At 42.0% G+C, this 27,711-nt stretch overlaps 1 protein-coding gene across 8 annotated transcripts; it reads right to left on the reverse strand.

Moving 5' to 3' along the window:
- Positions 1-292: 292 nt before the first annotated feature.
- LOC120958015 (hyaluronidase Tab y 2.0101-like) lies at positions 293-27,215 on the reverse strand. 8 transcript variants are annotated; one of them, XM_040380546.2, is made up of 8 exons: positions 27,029-27,215; positions 20,652-21,093; positions 17,198-17,490; positions 16,939-17,078; positions 7,410-7,591; positions 5,366-5,567; positions 704-792; positions 293-624 (listed from the first exon to the last, which is right to left on the reverse strand). In XM_040380546.2, exons 2-8 carry the CDS (start codon positions 20,723-20,725, stop codon positions 516-518), a joined length of 1,089 nt encoding a protein of 362 aa, XP_040236480.2. In that variant the 5' UTR covers positions 20,726-21,093; positions 27,029-27,215; the 3' UTR covers positions 293-515. The 8 variants fall into 8 exon arrangements, with proteins under 8 accessions (XP_040236480.2, XP_040236481.2, XP_040236484.2 ...); XM_040380547.2 differs by lacking the exon at positions 27,029-27,215 and adding an exon at positions 22,288-22,555; XM_040380550.2 differs by lacking the exon at positions 27,029-27,215 and adding an exon at positions 22,136-22,273.
- Between the last annotated feature and the right edge of the window lie 496 nt (positions 27,216-27,711).

Here is a 27,711-nt window from a genome sequence, read left to right on the forward strand (position 1 = left end):
GTGCTTTACGTTTAAATCTGGTATTCTCATCTCAAACTATTGCAGGCGTTTTTCCAACACTGTCAAAGTCAATCGTGAAGGAAAGGAATTGAAAACATTGGTAGAAGTTCATCAGAGCGAAAACATAACTCTGGGTGATTTTAAAGAGTGGAGAAGAAAGTGCGTCACCTTGCCTCAGATCCCTTATTTCGATCTGTGTTGCCATCAGCTCATTTCAATCTATGTAGTCGTAAGTCACGATTAAAATATTCTTTATAAAATAATTGCTACAATAAAGGTATCATCGATGAAGTATTTTGTTTGTTTCACATTTTATGCATATTTATTTCGTTGTATCGTACAGTAAAAAATATTGTATAAAAATCCTTAACGAAATCGAACAGTCTGCTTAAGCGTAGAACACCACTTGCTGTATCTTGTTGATGGATCCCCTGGTGGTCGGTTGATTGGTTGGTTGGTTCATTTGGCAAAGACAAAAGAAAGCTACTTTAAAAATTTGGCCCTAACAGTGTAGTTCAGGTCGATGTATCTGGAATGTTTTTCACTATGTAGCGCGGTTGCAGCGTGCTGAGCACGGGTCCGAGCGTACTATCCAGGTACGCTTTAAAAGAGCTACATTTTTGCCTGTCAAATGGTTTAGAAGGAAAACATAAACATAATATAGTGAGTATAGTTTGATGTTACAAACAATGGACCAGCTTACCGTGTGTTAAGATCGAATGAACTGCCCCACAGAATGATACCATCGGATCCGGTACTCTTCATGGCTGCGAGTGCATTGATCCAATCGCTCTGAAATAGAATAATGATGAAGATAGAGGTTATATTGAAAAACAAGTGCTTTGTTCAGTTTTAATGCTACAATTTAACATCAAGTACAGGCGGTCCCCGAGATACACGGTTAATGGGGACCAAAAACGGCCGCAAAATACCGCGTATCTCGAATTTCCGCGTAAGTCGAATCTCGTGATTTCCAGCTAAAATATCACAAATTTTCGAGTAATTTTGCAAGTAGGGGGTGGTTTTAGTCACTTTATGAATTATTTGATATGATTTTGACTGAATATAACAGTTTTAAACCTTTTGAAAAAGTTTTTAACATTGGATCGAAACGGAAATTATTTGGCATTTGACAATTGATATGTCAAATCAGTACAATTTGCTCAAAGAACTGTCAAATTTAGAAAACCGCGTATCTCCGAATCCGCGTATAAGAGGTACCGTGTATCTCGGGGACCGCCTGTATTTGGATTTTTAAAAACAAACTCTTTATAAATTAATCTTTTCCATCTTCTTTGGTGTAACAATCATTGTCGGTTAAGGCCAGTCTGTACCACAAATGGGGCTGCCTATCAGTGGATTGTAGATTTCTAATAGCAGGATAGTTAGTCCTACGTATGGGTGGGGCGGCATGGGTCATATAGGACTTGAGCCCATGACGGGCATGTTGCTAAATCGTGCAACTAAGCTGAATACTAAGTGATGCTTTCAATGAGAGGTTGCGAAGTGGTTAGGTTCTTCTTAACCAGACATCTTGACCAATCATTTATTATTAAAAATTTATAAAATAGCAAAAACAACAGTGCATCCTATTTCAGTGTCTATTTAAAGGTTAATAAAGGGATTTCGAGAAACAAAGCGGTGTTTAATTAATGTCGGAATACAATAAGACATTTCCCTGCTACCAAGAAATGGTTGAAAGGATTATAAAACACGGCAGAGAGCTCCGTGTTAAAAATTAACACAGCTGTTAATCGGAAGATTAATTATCTCGACTCATTTAGATGCACATAAATAACAAAACCACCTTTACAATCTTGTCAAACAGCAGAAAAACGTCCAACTGCTAATGACAATTAGTAAGAAAAAGGTATCAAGAGCCAAAAAAAACAGCAACAAAAAGCAGAAAGAATAAAGTCCCCATTGAATTGAGATCTAATTTGCAGCGTTTCGCACCCGGTTGGTTAATCCGTTTGACAGTGCTGTGCACGTGCTCGAGGAGGAGCTTAGGAGTTTTGCGAATTAAAAACGAGCTGGTGAAAATGGAAGGCCAAGAAAATGAAAATTGGACACTCTGTGCTGTGAAAAAAGTGCAATTAGAAATTTGCATTTTACCTCCGGAGCTTAGCAGTGTGACACAAATGCGTCATTTGGTCACTAAGAGAAAGAGAAATTCGGATGGAAAGCTTTTGTTTGCCGTGACCTTAGGGAAATAATAATGAAGTGTTTTGCACTCTTTTCTAACAAAAATTGAAGACTTTCTTTTGGTGCCTCACCGTCTACTTTCGGAAATTGCTCATAGTTTTGTGCCCGATTCGTCCTAGATATTCCGCTGTGATCTGTCTGTATCGCCTCTAACTCTTAGGGTCTCGGGCACAAAAATCGGCATAAATTGTCCCAAAATACAAATAAGACGCAAACAACAGTTGAAGCAAAGTTTTGGGCGAAATGTTTATCACTCGCAGTTCTGGAAGTCAGCTCACTCAATTTCATCAATCTTCCAACGGCCAAAGTGCCGGTGTGCTGGCGGTGTGATGATTCTCGAAAGGATGGGAAGCAAAAAAGAGTCAATCTCTTCGAATGCAAAACACGCGAAGTAGGGAAAAGTTACCCGAACAAAGCAGCAGGGAGCAAAAATTTTAACTTGATTCGTTTGGAGGATGGAAAAATTCGAAAAGAAATAAACATCAACTGGCAGCACAAACACAGCAAAGTCGAGCGCATCGGAAATGGGCACAGAAAAGGAGTAAGTCAAGTGAAGTGTCTCGTGTTGTTTGTCGTCAAATATCAAGATTGTTTTTTTTGCCGTGTTGTATCCCTGTTTAGATGGGGCTTGTTTGCGAGAAGATTTTTCCCAACTTCTCTTCTCCTTTTTTACCTTCGTTTGCCACATCAATTCCACTCTTTCGAGCGCAGTTTTCAGTACGATTTCTCGGAAGTCGTGCTGTTGCGCTGTATTTTTCCCACACCATCCCACCAGAGAGAGCGAGTGGCTTTGACCGAGAATTTCTCAAGTTCAGGCGCAATCTCCCGGGACAGTGGAAAGTGGGTAAAAATAATTAAAAAGTTCGCCCATAGCGTATCCAGGCGCGTCGTCGCTGAATCGTTGATATCAGCTGCTGGGACGGACGCTGGACGAGCCTGGACATGGTTCCGAGAGCATGTTTTTTGTAGATGTTTTTTTCCCCCTAGAAAGCAACACAATCCACGATTCCGTTAACCGGAGGCTGCATAAACAACAACAGCGACAGCTCAGCCATTGTGTCGGCAGGAGACTGATGTGATGAGCATAGTCGAGAACATGGAATACCGGCTTTCATATAATGAGCCCAGTTTGTGGGCGCCCAGTTTTCTTCATATTGGTTGGAAAGCTGTCTGGTACGATTTTCAATTGCCCCAATTGCATGCTCCAATGCCGTGATATCAGGCATACGAATGGATGCATTCGGAAGAAAGCGATTATAAGTAACTTAATTCAAACAACAAGCGTTCAACAGTTAGCCTTAGACGTCACAATAATTGTCAAATTGAGAAAGATCCGAGAAAAGGGCCCAATGTGCCTGGCTGAAGTATTCCGTACATCGCTTCTGAACTTGAGTATTCTGATGCTGATGATTGCAGCGAATTAGTAAAGTTTTTTTTGTAACCAAACCGTAAAGTTTGTTCAAAGACACAAGTGTTTTGGATGATTTGTCTTTGATGAATTACTGAAATATCGACTGTCATGATTCAAATAGTACTCTTTTCAGAACTCATATTATAGAATATTTAAAAAAACTCACGAAAAATGGATTAGGTGAAGATAAATTGATGAAAAAGCAAAAATTGATTGAAACAAAATGCGATTGATTGTTATTCATTTTTTTGTGAAATGAACACATTGTTATCTGAAAAGATCATGCAATTTCTTGAATCAAAACAATGAAATTACGATACATTGTTTCAACACAATCGGAATGAATGCATAAACAAAAAGAAAAACGAACAAATTTCCATTTTTTCAATGTCACAAAACTTTACCAGCAACTCTACAACTACGATCCCCGGGCCGCCGTCCCGCACTTCACACCTCGGCTAAAATCGGAAACTTTGCGCTTCTGCTTTTGCTTTCCGTAACTTTTAATGCTTATCATATCCCCTTTCGAAGGATAGCGGGATGTTCTTGATACGCCACTCCCGAGAGCGTAATTGAGTTTGGGGCAAGTTTCCGGTGACCTTAATCAAGGGTTCTTTTGCTTGGCACTCTCATGCAAACTATCATGCGCTGTCTGGGCAGCCTTCTGTAATGTATCAATGTAACGGAGCGAGGTGAAGAAGTAAGGGGAGCGTTGGTAGGAGAAGCCAGCGACAAGAAAGCTAAGAAAGCAAGTGTATCTTATCCGGGCAAAGAAATGCCGATAAAAGTGCAGTTGCACTTCCGGTGACGTACTTTGCGCAACAGCAGTCAACAGTTTCGAAGAAGCGAGCCCGGCATAAACTTTGTTACCGCTCTTTTTAAGCGCTTGCCGAGTTGCTGCTAAGGTTGGGACTATTTTCGGTTTGACTTTGAGAAAAACAAACCCATTCTGTGGTGTGTATTGCGGAACGTTGAAAAAAGGATGTCCCGTCACCTGTCAACCCGTATCAGGTGTTTTATTTCTATCCAACGTATCATGCGGGAAGTTGGTCCCAGGAGTATCAGTCTTCAATTCCCAATTTGGTATGCTGATTCGTGCGCAAAGAGTTACAAAAGGGAAACAAAATCAATTGGATAGATAATAATAATTCAAAGGATAGCGTCCATTTTCAGCTGTCTGTTTACTTGAGCGAACATGAAATGGGACATGATAACGTCTGTCATCTAATATTCTTCCACGGTACGATACTCCATCTCGAGGATTGCAAATGGTACCAAATGTCACACATGTTACTCACGTATGCAAAATAATGCCATCCGTTCATGCTTCCTTCTTTCCTGTTTGTTTTCCGGAGTTCACTTCCCAACTTGGGACATAGTGTTTGATCAATATTTATACCGTCACAAGTAATGCCACGCAAGCGACTGTAGCAACAAGTAGTTGCCGAAACTTCTTACTAAAGGATGTAACAGTCACGCATGCATGGGGTGTAAACTTGTTGATATCCGTAAGTTTCAGGGTTGTTTTTTTTTAAAGGTTTGTATAGTTCCGCTCCGGCATCATGCATGAACCATTAGTCGGCACTTGGTGTGTCAGAAGTTTATTTTTAACAGTGCTGTTTACTTGCTCTTTAGAACCGAGCGTATGGCTCGCTGGAGGCGATGAACCGATCGTTCTTGAAGATGAAGTTTAAAGAAAGAAAAAAAAGAAAGAAAAGGGAGTAACTACTCTCCTACCACCATACTTACTTCCGTCAGGTACTGAATGGAGTCGGTGTAAACATAGCGTAGATAGGTCAAAACTTTGCGCCTTGGCTTGGAGCGCTGCGCGACCCGGACGGCTTCTCGGACGCGTCCCCGTATTAGCTGCTCCCGTTCGCTTGGTGATAGCTTTTCCCGTAGATAGACCGATGGGAAGATGATGTCCGATCCATCGAACAGCCACATGATGCTTTGGAGGAAGATATAAAAAGGATACGGCATAAGGTTTAAAACTTCAGAACAGTCGTTCCTTCTAATGTTATGAATCGAATAGCAATACTGGGTTACGATTTCCTTATGTTCTGCAAACAACTATTCCAATTGAATTGAAAATATATTATCATTTACGTTTATTTTGCTCCACAAAAAAGAGCCACGATACGTAACAGTTCACGATATAAATGCTTGTTGTGCGGGAATATGACATTTGTTAACAATCTAATGCTTATTTGTTTTATGTTTATGTTATGAGATATCATCGCAAAACAATAATGCACACAATTACAATCACTTCTACTGAACTACTAAATGGACATAAAGAACGATGATAGTATTACAAGTGTGATACAGTGTCACACTGCGGTATAATTTCTGAACATATACAGTAATGTTATCTTATTATTCAGTCCAATATCACTTCAAATGTTAGCAAAAGTGATTGATCCTTGCTTTATAGATTGATCTTTGCTTTACAGAATGAAATCTACTACTACTACTATTTAGGGTAACGTCCTACGCGGACATGCCGGCCTATACAGGCTTTCGAGCGTTAATTCATTACCACGCAGCCGGATAGTCAATCCTTGCTTCAGGGGGACGGTCCATTCCAGGGTTGAACCCATAACGGGCATGTTATTGAGTCGTTCGAGTTGACGACTGTACCACGGGACCGCCCCATGTATGAAGTCAAAATATTTGATTTTGATGATCTGCTAGCAATCTTTTTTTTTTTTTTTTTAATAATTTGCGCTGGATGCATATATCATCTAGGCTCTTGAGATGGTCCTTGAAGACCTTTGCTAGATGCATTGCATTCCTGTATTCCTGAATTAATTCCTGTGTTATTTATTAACTACTGAACATTGATTTAATCGATCGCCGTGTGTGGAGTCAGTTAAAAAAGTGTATTAACAAACACAGTGCAAATCCGTTGTGACTTTGAGCTACAATTAAAACAGAATTAAAGGATTTGGAAGTTGCGGTACTATATCAAAGTGTTTACAGATACTATAAGGAACCAACTCTTTCTATAAAACCCTCGAAGTTAGCATTTTAAATTGTTGGGTAACAAAATGATATTTTACAAAAGTTTCCCAACTCCCCCTTCACTATTCGCTTTGTTCAATGTATAGCAGTTTTTCATAATAGTATCAAGAGTAAATACTTTAGTGCACACCTCCAAACACCTAAAAGTACAAAAACCGCTACCTGCTTTACAAACTCCCTGACAAAGCTCCCACGAGGAGGAACAATAAAGCAATCCATTTACACCGTCGTTTCTTCACACCACAAACAAACAAAACAACAGAAACAGCATGCAGTCTTGCGTCGTAATTTGCAGGTCCGGTGCGACTCTCGGGTGCCGGTAGACGAAACTCCCACCGTACCCCGCATTAGAAGTGTTGAAAGTTGGCGATAATTTATTAATTCCTCCCGCTCGGCCGATTTTTGGTATGCCAGGAATCCCTTTACGGGTGGAACACTATCGCTTTTCCGAGGTACGGAAAATCATCTAACAATGGGCGATGTAAGCCAGACAGAGCCATTTTCGTGGAAGGATTGAAAACGGAACCGGTAGCTGTTTCCGGCTAGGGAAGAAAGGGAACAACAAGGGCTCGTCGCTTTCATTCGCAGTCTGTGTCTGTGAGCCTTATCCTTTATTGGGCCGCCATCGTTTAGATACCGTTGGATGCTGTGTGAGTGTGAACTTTAGAAGTTTGGTGTACTAGGTGTTGTTTTTTTTTGGTACCGTGCGGTGAGGTCGAATGGTAGGCGAATGGTTTCGGACAGTGGCCTTGCGCGTCTAAATTACCGGTTGTTTTCTCGCTGCACTTCCGGTGAACAGTTTTCCGAGCGAGTGCTAGCCGCACCGTTCATGTTGAAGCAGTAGGGAAAGGCATAGTAACCCCAGGCCGCTTGGGGTCGTCGCTGTTTCGCTAGCAGTAACGTTTGCTCCATAAACTCGCGCCCTGTTGCTTCGAATCGACGGGTCGCCTGGGGAAAGAGAGAAAGAAATACGCCGTGTGAGTAAATAAATGAAACGGAACGAGCAGACGAACACTGGCGCTGGAACGTTTTCCTCTACTAAGAACACTCTGCAGGCCACTACTTCACTGCTACTACACCACCTAAAACTCTACATCTAAATCGGCCATAGCAGCATAGCTTTTTCGGTCAGTGGTCCCATCCCGGGGGAGAGATTCATTTTTTTCTGTGCCTTAGATTTGACCGGGAACGTACTGCTGCAGGTGGTTACCATATGCTCTCCAGTAGGTACACGGTCCGGGGGATAGGTTTGGTTTTTACCGAACCAGTCAGGATAATATACGACCGTAGGACACACTGTACAAGGAAGGCCAGTACCAGCAGGACTCAACGTAGTTTTGGGTACTGTTTTAGCGTTATTCTTTAGAATAAGACAGCACCCAGGAGATGGCGGTAGACAGCAACTCGAGTCGACAGTTCTACCCTACTGCACCCACGAGTTATTGTGTGGAACGGACGAGACAATGCTGCCCGTAGTCTAGGCTCACGTTGCTTTCGAGAAGCGATGCTTGTTTGGTATCCTGGTGAAATATGGCCACCGGATGCATGAGTTTCTCCATGTTCGCCAGCTGCTCGTGTTGCCTTTTTGCCACAAAGCCTTTTCTAGCACCGTGTAGGTCAGGTCAACGGGAAGACCTTTATTTGAGACAATAGAAATTTGCTTCCAACAGAAAAAGGGAAAGAAAAGATAATGACATTTTAGTGGTTGACAGATAGCAGCAGGACTTTGCATCGGCTAGCATGGTCGTCCCGACGAAGGGACCGTGTAGAGAAACACCGGTAGCTAATGGTATTCATACAGCAGCAACATTCTTCGCAACTGAGAGAGTGCAAGCAACAATCTGTCTGCCGTTTTGCATTTCTATTTGTCCCTTTTCTTCCACTTCACAATCTCTTTTTGCTTGCTTAATTGCTTGGCGGTAAGCGTCTGAGGTTATTTGGGAAATGTTTTCAATGGTGCAGCAATTATAGCATGTCTTGTGGGCGCACCATTGTGATGTACTTAAACCCGTAGCAATGCAATGGTCTGTTTGAAGGGAATTGATTTACTCTTTGTGTGGACGAGCCACTGTCGTTAAGGGGGTTTGCTGTTTGGATGTTTGGTTGCTGTGCCATCTTTGTGGATATCGAAGCGTTTGCGAGCAGCTTGTTGCAATCAACGCTGCAATTGTTTTGATCTTCTTTTATTTGTGATATTTCAAAATATGGAATAATTCTTGTGATTTCTTGCAAAGGCGCTTAAAAAGTAGCTTAAAAATAGTTTGTTGTGATTTATTTAGGTAATGTGCATAACTCTAGGCGTGTCGTGTGAGGGATGTCCTTTTTTGATAAATGTATGCAATCCATGTAGCATAACGCCTAGAGTTATGCAATTGTCAAATGATTGCTGTAATGCAGGGAGCCTTCGAATATGTAATTAAATCATACTTTTTAAGAAAAGAATGTTCGTGAACTGGATATCGACTATTTAGTCAATAGATCAATTTTGGAAACAATGTAAAATTGCATACATCTAGGCGTTCAGTTGGTTACATTGGATATATTACTTTTTATGGCATTGATGCAAGGACAATTCTGTAAAGTATTTAGTTCTTTCAGGATAAAATATTATGCTTGAAAACATTTTGCTTATCCGTAGAACATAAACGTCTTAAGTTAGGCAGTCAATGATATTCAAACTTAAATCTGATAAACAATCTAATAAGGCGTTGATTTTCATTAAATATAAAATTAATAAGATGAAAGCATTGAGTTATTCAGTAAATGTAACTATGCTACGAACGTACTGGACATAACACTCCTGTTATAAGTTCTAGTTAATTCAATTGGTAGTAAAAACCAACGTATCTTTGATCTCCAATAGAGAAGATAAAGTTGAAAAGTTCCTCGAACTTTGTACACCATCTCCAGTCGGAAATAAAACCATACCCGGGATGCTTTAGTTTCTTTCTCTACCAAACTCTTTCGGTCATACTATATTTTGCAGTTAGATGTCACCGGAGGTGATTCACAGGAGCAATTTGCACAGTTTCTGATGAGCTTTCGCTTCCTTGCATGAGTGCCTTTTACTCTACACATCGTCGGTATAAAGCACTCCGCTTCAACCTGCCCCAAAAGCGTTGACTCTTTGTACAGTTTGGAAGAGTTTTTCTTTTCCCTCACCCCCGTGCAACAGCACCGAAGTCCTGCCGAGCAATAAAACTAATATCGTAAAAGATATTAATTAAGTTTTATTGGACTCCCCGTCGGTGGTTTTTCTTGCGTGCGGTGGAGCGCTGCAAAGGTGATGGCAAGAGACGCATACGAAAGGTGAAGCCTGGCGCGTAAAAAGGGGTTGCGCTGTTTGGGAAAGTTTTGCGCCCAAAGTGTGCCGAAAGAAAATTGTAGAAATTGTAATGAACTGGGAAGAGTGAGGATATTGAGTGCCAGCAGGCGAACGTCCCCGTATAGCGGTTATGAAGTGTGCAAGGGGCCTGGAGGAGCGGAAGTTCATAAACAATTGTTAAGTAAGTGGGAAAAAGGTCAAAGTGTGTCCTGCATTGAGGAGCGTTCGTTCGGCTTCGATTGCATTTGCCAGTGTGCGGTATCGATTTGTGGTGTATTGATGTAGTTTAGTAGTGGTATGGTATTCTGTTTTTAATATCAAATGAGAAAATAACGTTGTCACTGGTAAGCTTAACGATTTAAAATCAATCATAGCTAGAGTAAGCTTTTGCCGGAATGCTCACTAATGATACCGCGACACAAACACTCTAATTATAGGAAAATATTTCACTACCCAGCCCAACCGACTGTGGTTAACGGTGTGTTGGGGGCACATTCCATCTAAATTAAACCTTGTCTGCATACCACTACACTGCTAAACAAAAATTGACCATTTTCATCAAAACCACAGCAACGTCAAGCGGTTTTGTGAAGGAACCCAAATCACTTTGCACTGCTGCAAAACTGCCCAGCGGAACGAGCGGCACAAATTGCATACCAGGCAGGCGAATTTACATTCATGTCCATGTTGGTTCGCGGTTTTTCCTTTTCTTCCCCCCGCTCCCCCAGGTTTTGTGGTTTTCCTCTCCAGTGCTTGCGCCGCTGTAATTTGGCTTCCCCGTGCTGTGCTCCAGTAATTTGAAAACCATCCTGTCAAGTTTGTCTCGTTTGACAGTTGTTTCCCAGTGGATTGGACAGTTGGAAATAATGGGAAAAGAATGGCGGCGGGACAAAGAAAGAGTAGATCGGGCCGAAATTGGTTCGATATAAATGACCATTTATCAGTGAAATAAAGAAAAAAAAAACATGGCGAGAAAGAGAGCGACAGGGATTGAGAGATAGATACAGAGGCATAGAGTTAAAGGAAACTACAAGTATTGACTAAGTGTCATCTACAGCAAGACCAAAGCAATCACACTATAAAAAAAGTTACAGTAAACCTCGCTGGTCCTTTGGTTCACGCTAAACTTAGTTGTGATGAGCAGCATAATAAAAATGTGAAATTCGTCATGCTGTCTTTTTTTGATAACCTTGAACTTTTCCATCGATTCGGACCCGCAGGTTCACGAGGGAAGGCGAGCCAATTGCATGCTTCAATGAACAGAATTAGAGAAGTTTAGCGAAGTAGCTCAGTGACACAGCAGCAATTTGCTTCCGAAACTTCACAGCCATCATTATATACTTTGTGAAGGTGATAAATACATTCAAAGATAAAGTTGAAGTGGTAAGAACAAGTAAAAATTGTATTGAGAATGTTCAGAGCAGTTTTGTATGTAGCTACAGCGTGTTTTCCCACCGTTTATTTTTAATTTATTAAACTGCTTACTTCTTTTGACTTACAAAAATGTTTTCTAAAAAAGGAGAATTGTAGTGTGTGTTTATAAACCTCAGATTTGTTTTGATTGTGACAGTGTGCATAGAATTATTAATTAGTTCTGACCTTCCTTTACATGTTCGAGCCAAAACGGAAAAATGTCGATGCCAATGCTAACGAATCATTCTAATCCAATAATCGTATGTTGATCAATTATGTTTTTGTATGCTTTTTTTGATATCCTACACTCAATTCCCACTTGCCCACCGGTTCTGAGCACTCTCTACGCCGGCAAAGGATAGGCTTTGTTCCTGGATATCCTATTTTTCTTTCTTTCTTTTTAATTCACCCCCGAAACCGATCAATGTCCCAACGCTTCACTCGTCGACAACGATATCCGGCACGGTCTGTCCGGTACTCTGGGGAGTCACCGGCGTCCGGGATATGATTTTCATTTTCCGGTTTATTAAACTTTCCCTGCTACCTTGGATGCCATTCTGTGTTGCCTACAGCGACCTCAGCCACTGTCCAGCCAGCCTGTTTGGTTCGATTAAGAAGTGCTTCCGTCATGTTTCCAATCTCGTTGAACAATGTTAGACGATAGAAATAGGATGGAAAAAAGCAGGCAAAAAAGCACGAGTCTCTCCGGATTTGGATGCGATGGCACAGCAAGACATGAATTTCCAATGACAACGCTCGGACAGGGAAATGAAAATCTACATTTGTCACCTGTTCACGAGAAAAAAAACCGGTTCCTTGATGCATGTCAAAACCAAACCCGTTGCGAGGGTGGGTGTGTTTGACAAAGGATACTCTCTTCCAATGTCATTTGCAAAAGTGACTCTAATATGCTTACTAAATTAGTGCTAACTTTTAGCCACTTTTAGCTTTGGAACCAGTTTGCAAAATAAAGCAAAGGCAAAAAAAATATCTTTACAGCTAAATGATTCGCAGAGCTCCAAAATGGTTCCCAAATGAAGGAATGGACGAACAATTGGTGCTTACCGAGCTGACTATGGCAAATCCTTCCCGGAACGAAACGGATTCGTCACTACACTCATTCTTTGCAACCGTTTGGCCAACAGAGCGGAATCAATGAGCTGTAAGAATGGGAAACCGGTGGGGCATTTAAGGGACCAAACAAAAAAAAAAAACTCAATCTACTTTCCGGGAAACCGAAAAGGCTAGATCCTTGTGCCAGAAATCGTCTTCGCGAAAATATTCACTTCGGCGTGGGGGGAAAAACAAGGGACAACGACAACTGACAGTGGATGGACGGAACCCAAGCCGGTAAGCCAGTGCGGAATAGAGAGATGAATTTATAACGAAGCCTAAACAACTTATCGTTGCTGTCATCGTATCTTGTCCGTGCGTCCCATGAATATATTAAGATGGGGGCGTATAGCATGGTTTGCCGGAACAATTAATTCCCCGAAGGATTTTTCATGCGTGGTTGACGACAGGCGAATGTTTCATTGGATACGTTCGGGTTTAAGCTTGGCTAAAGTGGTTTTGCTTGAAGTTACATTCAGGGAAACAAAAGTGTGAATGAATGTTGATGTGAAAAAGTAACTAAAATGCAATTTAGTGTTATTGTTAAAGATACACCCTTCCTTATAAGGATATGGTGTGCACAGTGATGGGTTGAACGGTAGGCAGAATGACTGGTCCGTTATATATAAAAGCGTATAATCCCACAAGGGATTTTGTTCTAAAGTAAGGCACCAGGGTCAAACGACTATGGAGTCCCGTCAGCAAAACATAATTTATTGGTATCAAATGTTGAAGTAATCGAATTAAATTTTGTACTTCCTTCAATAAAATTGCTTTAACCATTTGTAGTTAATTACACCATTTATATTTATAGTAAACCATTCACGTTACTTCTGAGTGGTATGCTCCAAAAACCTGTTTTTCTCCATTATCTGCTACTGTGTAACAAATAATAGGAGTTCAAAAAAAAAAAAACAATAAGAGGAAACATACAGCGCCTACCACAACTATATGGACAGTCGTTTTTCGCGATTTGCAGAAAATCCATAAGAGATAGATAAAAACAGTGAATATATGAGTTGTGCAGAATACTATTTCACATCTTCGTATATTTTTTTCAAATTTTTTTAGCACATTTTTTACATGACTTATGACGAAAAAACAAATTTATGGTCGTACCATAACTATAAAGACACTTCGAAAAACAGGTTTTATGTGCTAAATAACGCATTTAAAAATCGTTCAAAAATATAAATAACATATTCTACAAAGGTTTTACAGAAATACATTTTTGAACGATTTTTAAAAAGTGTTTTTAGAACTTATTTGAAGGTTTTATAAGTTTTATAAAAGTAATTATCAAAATATATTTTTTTCGAATAGCAAAAAATTTAACAAAATTTTTTTTTCGCATGTAATGATGGTTTTGAAAATGTAAATCAAAGTATGTAAAAAGTTTTTTAAATACTATTTTGAAATTACCATGAGAGCCTTATCAATTTTGTGAAAAACGGTTCAAACCTGATCCGATCGAACAAAAGCGACATAAAAAGCTCAACAACGATTTTTTAGCATAATCTAAATATTTGCTGCAGTTACATACATAGTTAAGGAATGTAATCCTAGTCCGATATTTTTTTCCTCCCACCACCCACTTCACCATCGATGTTCTCTTAGGCCGCTACAAAGTCGCCGGTAGCCGTCTGCTTGTAAAGTTGAGTCGTGAATTCGCTAGGTAGTTTATGAGCCTACATAAGGACTGGCAGAATTAGTGTGGTGATATTTACATGTATTAGATAAGTATTTGTAAAGCCGGTAAGAATATGTGCAAAGAGTAATACTCTAAGCCCATTGCAATTGAATATCGTGTTCGTCTGCATTTCCTCTAAAACATTTACGGGCGCCTTTGTAGCGGTCTAAGAGAACATCGATGGTGAAGTGGGTGGTGGCAGGAAAAAAATATCGGACTAGGATTACATTCCTTAACTATGTATGTAACTGCAGCAAATATTTAAATTCTGCTAAAAAAACGTTGTGGAGCTTTTTATGTCGCTTTTGTTTGATCGGATCAGTTTTGAACCGTTTTTCACAATATTGATAAGGCTCTCATGGCAATTTCAAAATAGTATTTAAAAAACTTTTTAAAATACTTTGATTTGCATTTTCAAAACCATCATTACATGCGAAAAAAAAATTTTGTGATTTTTTTTGCTATTCGAAAAAAAAATATTTTGATAATTACTCTTATAAAACTTATAAAACCTTCAAATAAGTTCTAAAAACACTTTTTAAAAATCGTTCAAAAATGTATTTCTGTAAAACCTTTGTAGAATATGTTATTTATATTTTTGAACGATTTTTAAATGCGTTATTTAGCACATAAAACCTGTTTTTCGAAGTGTCTTTATAGTTATGGTACGACCATAAATTTGTTTTTTCGTCATAAATCATGTAAAAAGGTTATAAAAAAATTTGAAAAAAATATACGAAGATGTGAAATAGTATTCTGCACAACTCATGTATTCACTGTTTTTATCTATCTCTTATGAATTTTCTGCAAATCGCGAAAAACGACTGTCCATATAGTTGTGGTAGGCGCTGTATATGCGAAAAACAAATATTTTGCATACATTTAGGCGCTACACCTACTCATCTCTAAACAGCAAACGAAGAATGATATGTATTTATGTAAGAATTCTTGTTGATTTGTTTTCGTGATGGTTAATTGAAGCGGAGTCATGGATCAACTCCGACTCCGGTGCGCAAAATATGACTCCGCATCTGGATCAATCTGGATCAGTTCGGATACGTCTGGATCAGTATGGATCAGTCCGGCTGAGTCCAGATCAATCCGAATCAGTCCGGACCAATCTGGATGAGTCTGTAGAAGTCCGGATGAGTCCGAATCAGTCCAGGTGGGTTCAGAACCATCCGAACTGATCTGGATTGATCCGTACTTGGAGTCGATGGGTCCGAAGTTCGTGCACAACCCCCCCCCCCCCTCTCTCTCCCCCCGCTTAAACAGTTCGGAGCAACTCCTAGTCCGGATCTGAGGGGTACCGGAGTCGCAACAATTTGACTCCGGAAAAATGTATTTACTCATCACTAGTTGACATGATGTTTAGTGTTAGCTGTTTATGTTTTGTATAAGCTATTTATTTTCTTGTTTTTCGTGCACATCCCACCAAACCTACAATTTTAACTCATTGACCTAGAAAAGGCTATGTAAAATATTGGTGAAATATTACTCAAACCTACAAATATTACTTTTAGCTCATTGATGTAACTCAAGGTATAATGGTATAAAGCTTAAGGTAGTAATATCTCCACTATCTATTTCGTGCATCATATTATTGACCTTGACTCACCATTACTACAATAGTGTTACTAGTCTTTTATCGTTTGAAAATTGATCACTATGGTATCCCGTATCAGGACGGGATATAATTGATCGCCTGCAAAACGGTCTTTGGAGCACAACCTATTATTCATGCTTTGTGCTTTACTTTGCCTTCATAAAAAACTCTACTTTAGCAACTCAAAATTTCACCCCTCGGTAAACCAATTCATACTACAGCACATTTGCTGCAGGCTATTTTAAGAGGATGGCGCAGAAAAAAGGATCCAAGCAATATGGACAACCAACAACGCTCGTTACCGTGTTGCGTGGGGCAAAAAACGGATCGAAACGGTAAACAAATCACCCTGGGTACCGAAAAACCCAAGCCACTGGTTGGGTCACGCATGATTTCCGCATATTTATGATGACGGTGAGTTGGTTGGAAGAAATGAAGAAAAAAAAGACCCTCCCCACCTGCTACTACCGTGCTTTTGTGCATTCATTTATTTTCCACCCCGAGAGTGAACGGGCGTTCCCGAAGGTTGAACCCTTACCGGCCACTTACCATCATGACGTCGCTGATAATCGGTTTTCTGTTGAGGAGTGTGGTTGTTTTTTTGTGTGTTGCTTTTACCTTCATCCACAGCCCTTAAGATCTGTTACTGGCGTTTATTGATCTTTTTGGAAGCGAAAGAGATCCTGTGTAAAGAGTGAAGCGCTTCAGACCGCCCCTAAACAACGGAACGCCCCATCCGATCCCGATGGCTTTCTGCACTTAATGCAGCAGGAAAGGCTTTTTGTTTACCCCTTTTTTTTGGCAATTATTTATGGCAGGAACGGAAAAGCTTCCCAGAAAGCCCGAGTCCCGATTATTGAACGAGAAGCTGGACAAATACATTTGTGGCTTTTTTTCCGTTTTGCCGCTCGTCAACCAAAATGGACTCTACGGAGGAAGTATCTTGTTTTCGCTACTGCTTTATGTTTTCCGTTTTTCCGTCGCCATTACCGTGAAACAGAGGGACTTTTTCACTGTTCAAAGGGTTGAAACCTTTTCAAAAAGCTTCCCCAGTAATGGGTTCGCTTTGTATGGGAGCGCTTTGTCGTCGCCTTTGGAGACGTAGTAGTATCGTTTACCGAAGAAAAGCAGTTAATCTGTTTACCTACCTCCCGTTCGAGATGGTTGCCCGACCAGTACGGGTGTCGTTCGCGTTCGATCTTGACCGACAGATCCTTGTACGGTTGGAGCGAGCCAAAGTTCTGCCGGTAGATGGGCCGCCAGGACTCGAAGTCGATGATGCCGATACCTGGAAGGTGTTTGGAAAGGTCAAGAAGTGGATGACAGCGATTGCTGGTTGGTTGGCAACGGGTTTGCTTGTTTGTTGTCGTTGGGTTTTTGAAGGGTAATGTTTTCCAAGCAACGTACCGCTGAAATTGCGATCCGGTATCAGCTCGTCCAGATGGCGCTCGAATATCTCCAGATGCTCGGTCAGGTTGCCCTCCTGCGGCACACCACCGTTGCGCTTGTAGAGCGTTTTGGTGGACGGTTTCTCGAGCAGAGCCGGGAACTTGCCCGGATCGTACAGTATCGAGACGGCGTTGCCACGGAAGGTATCGTTTCGGTTTTGCACGACCGAGTACGTCCGGTTGACACTGCTAAACTCGAAGCCAAACTGATTGCACATGAAGGTCGGTATGTTCCAGTACACTTCGAATGATCTGTTTGAAATGCAACAAAGAAAGTAATAGAGAGAGTATTTTCAATCATAAATCCTGATTTGTTGAGTAAATAATTTATTTATAGACTGGTTTTTTGTCTTGGCATATGTCGTAAAACCGCGTTGATTGACGAATAATTGATTGACCCCGTACATATATCAAAATTTTTTTTGGGAATTTTATTTGACTCCTTGTCTACACAAACTATGAAGTTTCGTCAGGTCGTGTTAACAAATCATTTTTTCTTTTCAAAGTCTCGATGATCTTTTTATTGCATCTTCATTCTTGATTGATTCTTTCGCATAAAAAACTTTCCATTTAGTTTACTTATTATTTGAAAGATGAAAACACAATGACAATTACTATTGCATACCTATTGTCGGGCCTATTGCATACCATTTAGTTTACTTATTATTTGAAATATAAAAACACAATGACAATTACTATTGCATACCTTTAGGAGCTCATCATGTTGTGAGGGAATTTGTTTAATAACAACTATAGTTGGGATAGAATCAACTTATTTTTGTTTCCGGAGCAATTAAGACTTTCAACTGTAAGAAACATGATATACATGATCTACGTTTTTCTTAAAACATCTCTAGATATATTTGGATTTATTTTTAATTTTCATGGCATGTTTCATTCTTTTGTTCAACGATTTTGAATAGAGCAAAATTTTGAATTTAAGCAAAAAATAAATATCCCCCTAATATATCAACGTCAAATAGGGAATGCACAATTAAACTATGTTTTCCTTATATGAAACATCGATACAGTCGTCAAAAAGGCCAACAAAACTCTCAGTGTGCAGTTTTTCAGGCAGCTATACCGAAAGTTGGAGATGACAGAAATGTTTTCAGCCAGATATTTGAATTTGTTGACAAATCAGCCAGAACAAAATATGAGAATGAACTGATAAAATGTGTGAAAAATCCTACAGAATTAAAGGAATCATTTTAAACGAAATATTAAAATCCTAATAATAGTATTATTTTAGTCAGATCTAGCCAAATAGGATGTACTGAAACTGCAGCTTCAGGTCCAAAAGTCAACAAGTACTTCAGTAATTGATAAAAGTTTAAAATATATCCCAATTTTATCGAAAGCAGGTAACAATTTAAGCTGATTTATGGAGCAATCCAATTACCATTAGATACATAAATGATTTCATTTTCACATTAAAGTGACCTCTAATGCTTTAGACCCATTTGATTAACTATTTAGACTCTAAAGGTAGTGGTGGACTTGCTTCACAAACTTTATCTTTCTTGTGCATCCACAAACCACCGCAAATATCCGCAAAGCTTACGAACTAGTCGGAGCAAGATATTTTAAGCACAGTCTCAATGAATCTCATGAACTGCTCCATACAAAAAAAAACATTACTATTTTTAGCCACGCAAGAAGCATCAATCTCCAAGGCCTAAATGGTGACACCGTTTCGCTTCCTGATGGATGCCAGATTTGACGCAGACAACCATTTTTTTGTGGGATTTTAATTAGATTTTCTGCTCCTTGTCAGGACGTTGGCTGCGTTCATAGCTAATGCGCCCGAAAGGAACGGGTGCATTAATTCATTATTAATTTCGGTTGTTTAATTGTGCCAAATTTACTTCAATTAAGATTCTAATCCAGCGTGCGGGTGCGCTGCTTGCGCACGGCGGCTAAGCCGTGCAGACCATGTGGGCAGTCAAGCGGTTGCGGGCTACCAGTCCGGATTGAATGTCGCTAGTGGGCTGGCTAGGTTGCCGTTTGAAGCTGATGGACCACCCACGCCCGCCACCCACGGCCAGATGCTCCGGAAGTTGGCGGTTTTTGAGATTTAATTAAACGCCGGTACCATCGCTCGGTGTGTCTCGTTTTCCCGGGGCGCTCTCGTTAGGCACGGTACACATCAGGCAGAAAGTAAAGGTCTCCTCCCCCCCCCCCCGCGAAACACCCGCCCCAAAACCCTCAACTCGGTGCGGCGAAGGGAAGAAATTACAATCGACGTTGGTGTGCGTGTGGTAGCACACCAGCCAAAGAACGTTCACGGGCTGCCGGAAGCGGTTAACCTCTAAAATGATAGTGTTTTTCGGGAGGAAGGCTAGCCGAATGGGCCTGCGGCCCGAGAGTAGGAAGGCGCACCCGATGATAGGTTTTTGGTCTGACAGTTTTGACATTGTAATTAAGTGGCGTTAGTAAGTTCTTCCCCTCGTTAGCGTTCAGCAGCTGCAACTGCTGCTGCTTGTGCTTCGGGGTACAAGCAAGCCCGGAATCTATTATGTATGCAGTTTATGCAAAGCGTTTCCAAACTCGGAGGTGGTCTCCATTTGTGGCACACGTGATAAGGGAGCGTGATGGTAGCAGGTTCTTGCGTGTTGGCGTGTGTTTCTTTTTTTGTCCGCATTGACTTAGCCGTGCGGTTAGCGGTTTAGCAAGGGGCGCTTAGCGCAGAGGTGTTTTTACACTAATGTTTTGTGCTGCACAGCGGTCCCCCTCCCAACCTGGTGGTTCGCTTCGCCCAAAAGCGAACTATCTATCAACACGCCGTCTTGCTGTTTCAATTTGCACACTGTCACCCATTCATTCTGGAAAGCTGGTAAAGTTCTTCTTCAAATTTCTTTCCCGTCTTTCCACACAGCGCACACCGGTGACATATTGCACTTGCACAGAATCACACACAAAAACAGACAACTTTTGCAGCTTATTCTGGTGTTGCAAGCATCAACCACGAGCAAGGAGCGCATCTAACTGTGAGTGAATGATGAATGAGACATGATTGAATGAGCGAACCATGGTTTTGCAATATTTATTCTTCAACATCCCGCGCTACTGGAAATGAAAAGTTAACTTGCTCGGGGGGAGATGTGCTACGGGGAAGATCCTGGCGTGCTAGATGTTGACTGGTTGATTATCTTCACCATAGTGACTATCGCGCCCAAGGTGAGGCGGTGAAAACGGGCAAAATGGATTTGGAGTAACTGGAGTAGGAGGTATGCTAGCGAAAACAAAATTTTACAGCAGCATCAGCAAGATGTTATCGGTGACAGCTGGCTAAAGTTCGAACTAATCATGGTGAAAAGCTTCGTTATGGTCGACAACAGAGCAACTGACAGAAACGATACGATAAATATAGAAGGAAAAAAACACATACACAAGAATTGATATTGACTTACTTGATTGTGACAAGGTTCTGTAGCAGTAGTAGTAGCATCCATAGCGTAGTCGAACGGGTGGAGACGTAAACCATGTTGGTTGGTGTCAATTTCGATGGTGCTGATGATGATGGTGACGATGCTGGTTTTGCTCGGTTGTGTTGAAACGATTGTAGCAATACACGGAAAGCGCTAATCACTTACAGCTAATTGAGACTTGTGTGGGATTTCTGCAAGAGATTTGTCCTCCCTGCCCCATTCGCGTTTCACTTCCGACGACGACACTGCCGCATGTGGTACTTTTGTACCGCAAAACACATATGAGTGATTGCAACTTCACGCAAGATGGTGGCGTTTTCTGATGGTGGTAGCAATATTTTGGAAGATTACACTTATAAAACACATCAGATGCACTCCGTTTAGCACTATATCACTGCACGAGCGTTGTTTGACCTTTATGGAGCTAAAAATAGATGAAAGGCATCAAGTTTACTACTTCAACAACAGCTCTCAACGGTTTGCATACTATCAGACACTTCACAAAGTTGCGAACCACGACCGTATAGCTGCAATTGACGACCGAGGATATCGCACATGGTACAGCGATAAAAGATACAAAATGCACTGCTGGAAGATAATATATCTTCACACCTCTGAAGCTTCTTGCTTGTCTAGATACGTGTCAAGACAATGGGCCGTTACTTTGCATCGCTACATTCTGATTCATCTGGTTGTGCGGTAGCAATTTAGCAAATCTCCGAACTACACCACAGCCTGGACGCTACTGATTCACGCACTCACTCACTGCTGGTTCACCCTGATCGGCGTGGTCGTTTTTGTTGCGATCGTCGCCGTCGTCATCATCATCATCATCTCCGACAAAACCATCTCGTAACTGTCAATTCGAATCGCCACTCCTAACACTCGCACACTCGTGCAGCCGCTGAGCGTTTTCGCATGCCTCGGCTCGCGGACGCGACCATATTAAAAATCCATTAACAAACGACACACCAAGCAGCACACCGTGGGCGTTTACGCAAAGTAGTCCGATTTCGGGGTTCTGTTCTGGTATCACACGCGCCACTCATACACTACGAATGGTGAAGAACAAACTGCGTGACCGCGTTTGCTCATCGAACTGAACCGGAGGCGCGCACTTTGAGCACTCGTTCGAGATCGCGCACTTCGATACCGTGGGGACGGCCGTCGAGAACGACGACGCAACGCTGTCTGTGCCGCGCACGCTTAAAACACTCTCGAAGCGACAGGGTGACAGAGGGGGGGATAGAAGAGCAAAAAAAAAAAGCACAACAAAAACAGCTGGTGCGCGCGCGATCTAGATCGATTTGTGCGGTTAAGAATCGAGCTTAACTTTGGAATAGAGGGGCAAAAAAACAACAACTCGAGCGCGTGCAGTTACTTTTTGTTGCTGTTCTGTGTCGCGTTCGATCGTGTTTTATTAATTAAGTTCTACTTCTGACACCACCACTCACTCAATCAAGTACCGTGAAGTGTTGTATGTGTGAACTAAATCGACCTAAACGACGTTTGTGCATAGCACGCGCTGCGAGGTGATGAACTGAAGCGCGCCCTAGATCGTACGCTACTGAGAAGCCACTGCTGTGTGTCACCCTGTGTTGCTACTAGTAACGCTTACCTGCGCACGTTTGCGTGAACTGGTGCCGCCAGTTCTCACCTGCGGAAAAGTACACCGCAAACAAAATGAATCGCAAACGGCTCTGCTCGGTGTTGTTTGCACAGAAGAAAGTAGTGTTGTTTTGCATGTCTGTCATTGGTACCCGCTAAACAAAAAACAAGCGACGCGTGTTTCACGCGCACAACGATAACAAAAACAAACGGCAGCGCACCGTTGCATGCTTTGTCGTAAAGGTTTAACAAACACAAAACACAAAAACGCCCCCTCTACTTTGTCTGCTGACGCTCTGCCTGCTGCCAGTTTATACTTCCGCGTGGTTCGGCGCACTTACGGGTGTGCATAGTGGCAGCATAGTGGCAGCAAGTATGGCGGTATGGTCAATGCGGAACGAGATACGGCAGACGAGGCACGTTTGGCATTGGATCGAATCGTTTCAATTAAAAGATAGGACTTTGAACGAAACCTGCCAGCTGATGGCAGACAGTGGGCTACATTCATCTGGTAGAAGGAAGTGACAACAGCGCGTAGGGACTTGGCCGGAAGCATCCGAACATCTTCGGGCGGGGAGGATATTGGAGTTTATTCCTTCAAGGTAGCAGACGGTATCTAAAACGGAACCCAGCACTGCTCTTATCTAATTAAAAGACATTCTATCTGCCTATCTCAAGATAAACAGTGCAATAGCTGCACCACCCTATCGGTGCAATCAAAACCTCCTGGCAGCTTATCGCCGGTGACAGTTGTTATCGTTCAATAAGTACCGTTCAACGTGCTGCGGCCGTCGACGACGGCCATCGGCGTTCAGGTTAATCTTGTGTAATTAAAACCCTCCCATTCCGCACGCCATTGCGTGGTCAGTGTGTGGAATTGCTTCAATCAGGGGGAGATTTGCCCGAGATCTTACGACACATCTGCCGATGGGATGGGATCAAGGTGAAAGCTTAAGTCTTCAGGGTGTGCTCTGTTAGGCTACGGGGGCTTAGGTGTCATTGATTGGAGAATGATAAAGTAAACAATCCGAACATTTGCTGCTCAAGGCAGAATGCAGCAGATGTCACGATTTCTTCAAAATCTGTCTTTTTGTTTGCTAGGTATATTTGTTATAATTTTGAATAAACACCAATCGCTTTGGGAAATTCATGGTAATGTCCTAACAGAGATATCGTTTGAATAAATGTTAAAAACCTCGTACCTTGCACCAATATTGCACCATGGTTTTGTAAAATACCGATGTAGATCAGGTCTTTTTTCTACAACGCTTACCGCATTTCCAAGAAAGCGCTGCAAAAACAAATAATCCACAACCTGCAGAACCATTGAATGCAATTAAAATGTACTTGTGTTTTCTTCTCCTTTTTTGTTTGGTTTCGTGCGTAAAGCTACTCTTCAGCTGTGCTATTGTTGTTATTGTTTTGCTTTTTTTCGAGTTCACAATATTTACCCTAACAAAGCAAGTCAAAATAGCGTAACCTTCGCTGCATTGCCTCTCGGTACCACCCATAAAAGGGAAAGCACTTTCACGGTAGCCTGAACCTTATGGAAATGGATAGCAGAAGGAATGCAATCAACCGGCGGCTGCAAGCAGAACAGCAGCAAACAGCGCGCTCGTGGTGCTAGAGGTGCAGTAAAAAAAAAAAACAAAGAAAAAAAACGCGAACCATACCCACGCTGAGCTGCATTTTCAGCCTGGCCGACTTGTGGTGTACAAACAAAAATCCTCATCCCTGCCAGCACCAGCAGCTTGGCGCGAGGGAAGGGCTGCAAAAACAACAACATCCACTTGGGCGGGAAAAGCGCAAGCGGGGGCCATTAGCTTCCATGCACGATTCGTCGTTTGCAGTATCTTTGCTTCGTTTTTTTCTTTATTTACTTAGAGTGCCTTTTTTATATTTTATTCTGAATAATTCAACTCCCTCCATAACCGAGGGCGACTGGGATGCTTCCGCGAATGTGCCGCTATGCAAAATGGGAAGCTTTCTGTGAACTGTAGAACAGCGAGATGGCTTGCACTAAACATGGAGCGCGCGAGAGAATGAGAGAGAGAGCTACACAGAGAAAGCGTGATGCTGCTGTGGGGTCGTGTACTACTAACCTCACAAAAATGCAACCTAAGCACCGCCTACTCAACTTCCGGGCAACCTTCGGTGGAGCGCCACTGAAATGGATGACTTTATTCAAATTGGATCCGTAAATACGATTAAAATCGATTGCATCGGGTGCATCCATACGGTGAAGTGTAAGCTTTTGATGATTTGACACTGCACAAGGTGGTGGATGAAAACAGGGGGAGAAAAAATCGAGATCAATGTTGTGCATCGGTCCGGTGTCACCGAACCGCGCTAAGGTATATTTGTTATAATTTTGAATAAACACCAATCGCTTTGGGAAATTCATGGTAATGTCCTAACAGAGATATCGTTTGAATAAATGTTAAAAACCTCGTACCTTGCACCAATATTGCACCATGGTTTTGTAAAATACCGATGTAGATCAGGTCTTTTTTCTACAACGCTTACCGCATTTCCAAGAAAGCGCTGCAAAAACAAATAATCCACAACCTGCAGAACCATTGAATGCAATTAAAATGTACTTGTGTTTTCTTCTCCTTTTTTGTTTGGTTTCGTGCGTAAAGCTACTCTTCAGCTGTGCTATTGTTGTTATTGTTTTGCTTTTTTTCGAGTTCACAATATTTACCCTAACAAAGCAAGTCAAAATAGCGTAACCTTCGCTGCATTGCCTCTCGGTACCACCCATAAAAGGGAAAGCACTTTCACGGTAGCCTGAACCTTATGGAAATGGATAGCAGAAGGAATGCAATCAACCGGCGGCTGCAAGCAGAACAGCAGCAAACAGCGCGCTCGTGGTGCTAGAGGTGCAGTAAAAAAAAAAAACAAAGAAAAAAAACGCGAACCATACCCACGCTGAGCTGCATTTTCAGCCTGGCCGACTTGTGGTGTACAAACAAAAATCCTCATCCCTGCCAGCACCAGCAGCTGGTGGTGGTGGATGAAAACAGGGGGAGAAAAAATCGAGATCAATGTTGTGCATCGGTCCGGTGTCACCGAACCGCGCTAAGTGTTTATGCGTTCCAGATAGTGCGTTGGGCATGGGGGTAGAGAGATTCTCCCGCAGAGTGCACGCTCAATTTGCGCGCGGCTGCGGCAACGTTGCGACAAGTTGAAAGAACTTTATAGTTATGGAGATGAGCCCGGCTGTCAACTGTCGTGTTATGGTAATGAGCGGCAGCATTACGAGCCCGTTCATTACCGTCGAGGAAGCCCGGCCCGTTGTAAGCACTATCTGACACACGCCTTGCTAAGCGTGGTAAGCATGGTTGCGCATTTTCGGATTAGCGTGCTTTTAGTTTGGAAATGAAAAATTAAAACTAAATGCAATCGAACTGCATCATTCTACTATCCCAAAGCAAAGCTGTTGGTTCCACGAAAACCTGCCACCTATTTATCATCTAGTGCCACGTTTAGTCACCGTGTCCAATTGGAATAATTGACGTGAATTGGTACTCACCGCAAACAGTGGAGCAATTGCAAAGGCACGTGGTGGTGGGGAATGAATTTTCGTTAAGTGATTTATCTACCACAAGCACACATAAACACCTCAAATTTAATTAAAAATCTACTTCATGCACCACTACTACTGGTCTATATTCTATGGTGGCAACCGGTGGACAACCCCGAAAAGCTTTGCTGCGTATCGAACGTGTTAGCACAAATTAACTGACACGTGCCGTGCCGGGGACCGGGTTTTCAGCATTAATTGCTACAATCAGTTGATTAGATGTCCGGATTTTCCGGTTTTTCGCCCGGTGTTTGCTAGTGCTGGTGGCAAAATATGTGTCAAAGCAGCACAATTCAATTACACTGATTGAGTGCTGTTTTACACGGTGGGAGCTCAAGTGCGCGCGCGCCCGGGCAGGAAGTGCGATAAATGCGGTGTTTTACGATGCGGTTGATCGTTTTTCCGGCAAGTAAAGTGGTTTATTTTTAGGTTTTTAATACAACAGTACGTACTTCTAGAGCTAGATGAGCATTTATACTACACAAAACTGTGGATGGTTTGCTTTCATTTTTCTGTTTTCTGACTTGACTGAGAAATATTGAGATATTAAATAATATGACTAGACTGAGAAATATTGAAATATTAAATAATATCTTTTTAAAATATGATTAAAATAAAATATCAATTATAGATACACTTTTTGCTGTGTTTCATTTTGTTCGGCGTTTTTATCTCGTTTCATTAAATATTTAATACATTTTGACACCTGCAGCTCTTTCGGCATGCAGCTCTACGTGCCGTACCAGGAATTCTTTGACATTTTCTTTTAAATATTCAACAGAAGTGTCCAACACGCCGGGCTGTGTTCTGTTCTGTTTTTCAAACTTTCATATCCGGTTTTACATAAACCAAGCGGTATCATGAATATCACATCCCTTGCCCTATTCTCCCACACCGTAGAAAAGACCTTCATTCGTTCCCACTGCAGCCAGAAAGAAGGTTTATCCCGGCTTTGTACCACCGACTGGGATGAATTATCCATTTTCCGGGATAAAGCAGAAACACACACACAACCAGACTGCGGCTATCCGAATGCGAGTTAAATCCGTAACCGTGTAACAAATAGCACAAGTGAAGCAACACGAAACGGCGAAGAAAAAAAAACAACCTCACACACAGCGCTTTTTTATAACAGCAGCAAATCCGTTCACAGAGGACACACTACCTTCCTGTTTCGTTCCAATTGGGAGATGGTGAGTTTTTGTCATATGACGTCGATTTCCTCTACACACACACACACAGACGCGCGGGCAGCGCACGGAATCGAAACTGGGACTGGGCCGTAGCTGGAAAGCTTTTTCCTCACAACAGTACACACTCGCGCCGCACAAACCGCAACCGGGAAATGAGCAGGATGTTCGGTGTCGTTTTATTATTTATAAGACCAGCGCTCGGGCACAGCGCTACAGTTTCAAGTGCGTCTGGCTGCAACTGGCAACAGGGTGGGCAATGAAGGGCGGAAGGTGCTTCCGCTCCGACCCGAACCCGATTCGAGTGGCTCGTTGGTGGAGTGAGCAAGCAAAAGAGCCAATCCGGTTACAAGCCACCACCGACAACACACCCGACAGCACGCCATCAAGGTCCCGGTCCCCATTTATGTGCAGCCGGCATTTTGGGTGACGTTCGCTGCGTTCGGGCATGAATGCATGACACTTTTCCACGTTGATCCCATACCATCCCCTCCTCGCACTGTTCCGTCCCGATCGGGTCGTTTAATTCCGTACCAAGAGTATGTGTGTACTTGTGCACGATTGTTTTTTTGGTTCCTCTTCTTTGCTCCTGCAACTATTTCTGCTTAACTTTTCCCCTGGAGCTTGCATGTTTTGGAGCAGGTTTTGGTATGGTAAT

Source organism: Anopheles coluzzii, chromosome 3 (assembly GCF_943734685.1).
Source record: "Anopheles coluzzii chromosome 3, AcolN3, whole genome shotgun sequence".
Lineage (NCBI taxonomy): Eukaryota > Metazoa > Arthropoda > Insecta > Diptera > Culicidae > Anopheles > Anopheles coluzzii.

What these genes read in the sequence shown, in the direction of transcription:
- LOC120958015 (XM_040380546.2), bottom strand. Translation starts at nt 20,725, where the DNA reads ATGGTTTACGTCTCCACCCGTTCGACTACGCTATGGATGCTACTACTA. An exon ending in GCAACCATCTCGAACGGGAG is followed by an intron (nt 7,592 to 16,938) that starts GTAGGTAAACAG and finishes CTCTTTCCCCAG; the next exon opens with GCGACCCGTCGATTCGAAGC. An exon ending in TCATTCGATCTTAACACACG is followed by an intron (nt 625 to 703) that starts GTAAGCTGGTCC and finishes ACCATTTGACAG; the next exon opens with GCAAAAATGTAGCTCTTTTA.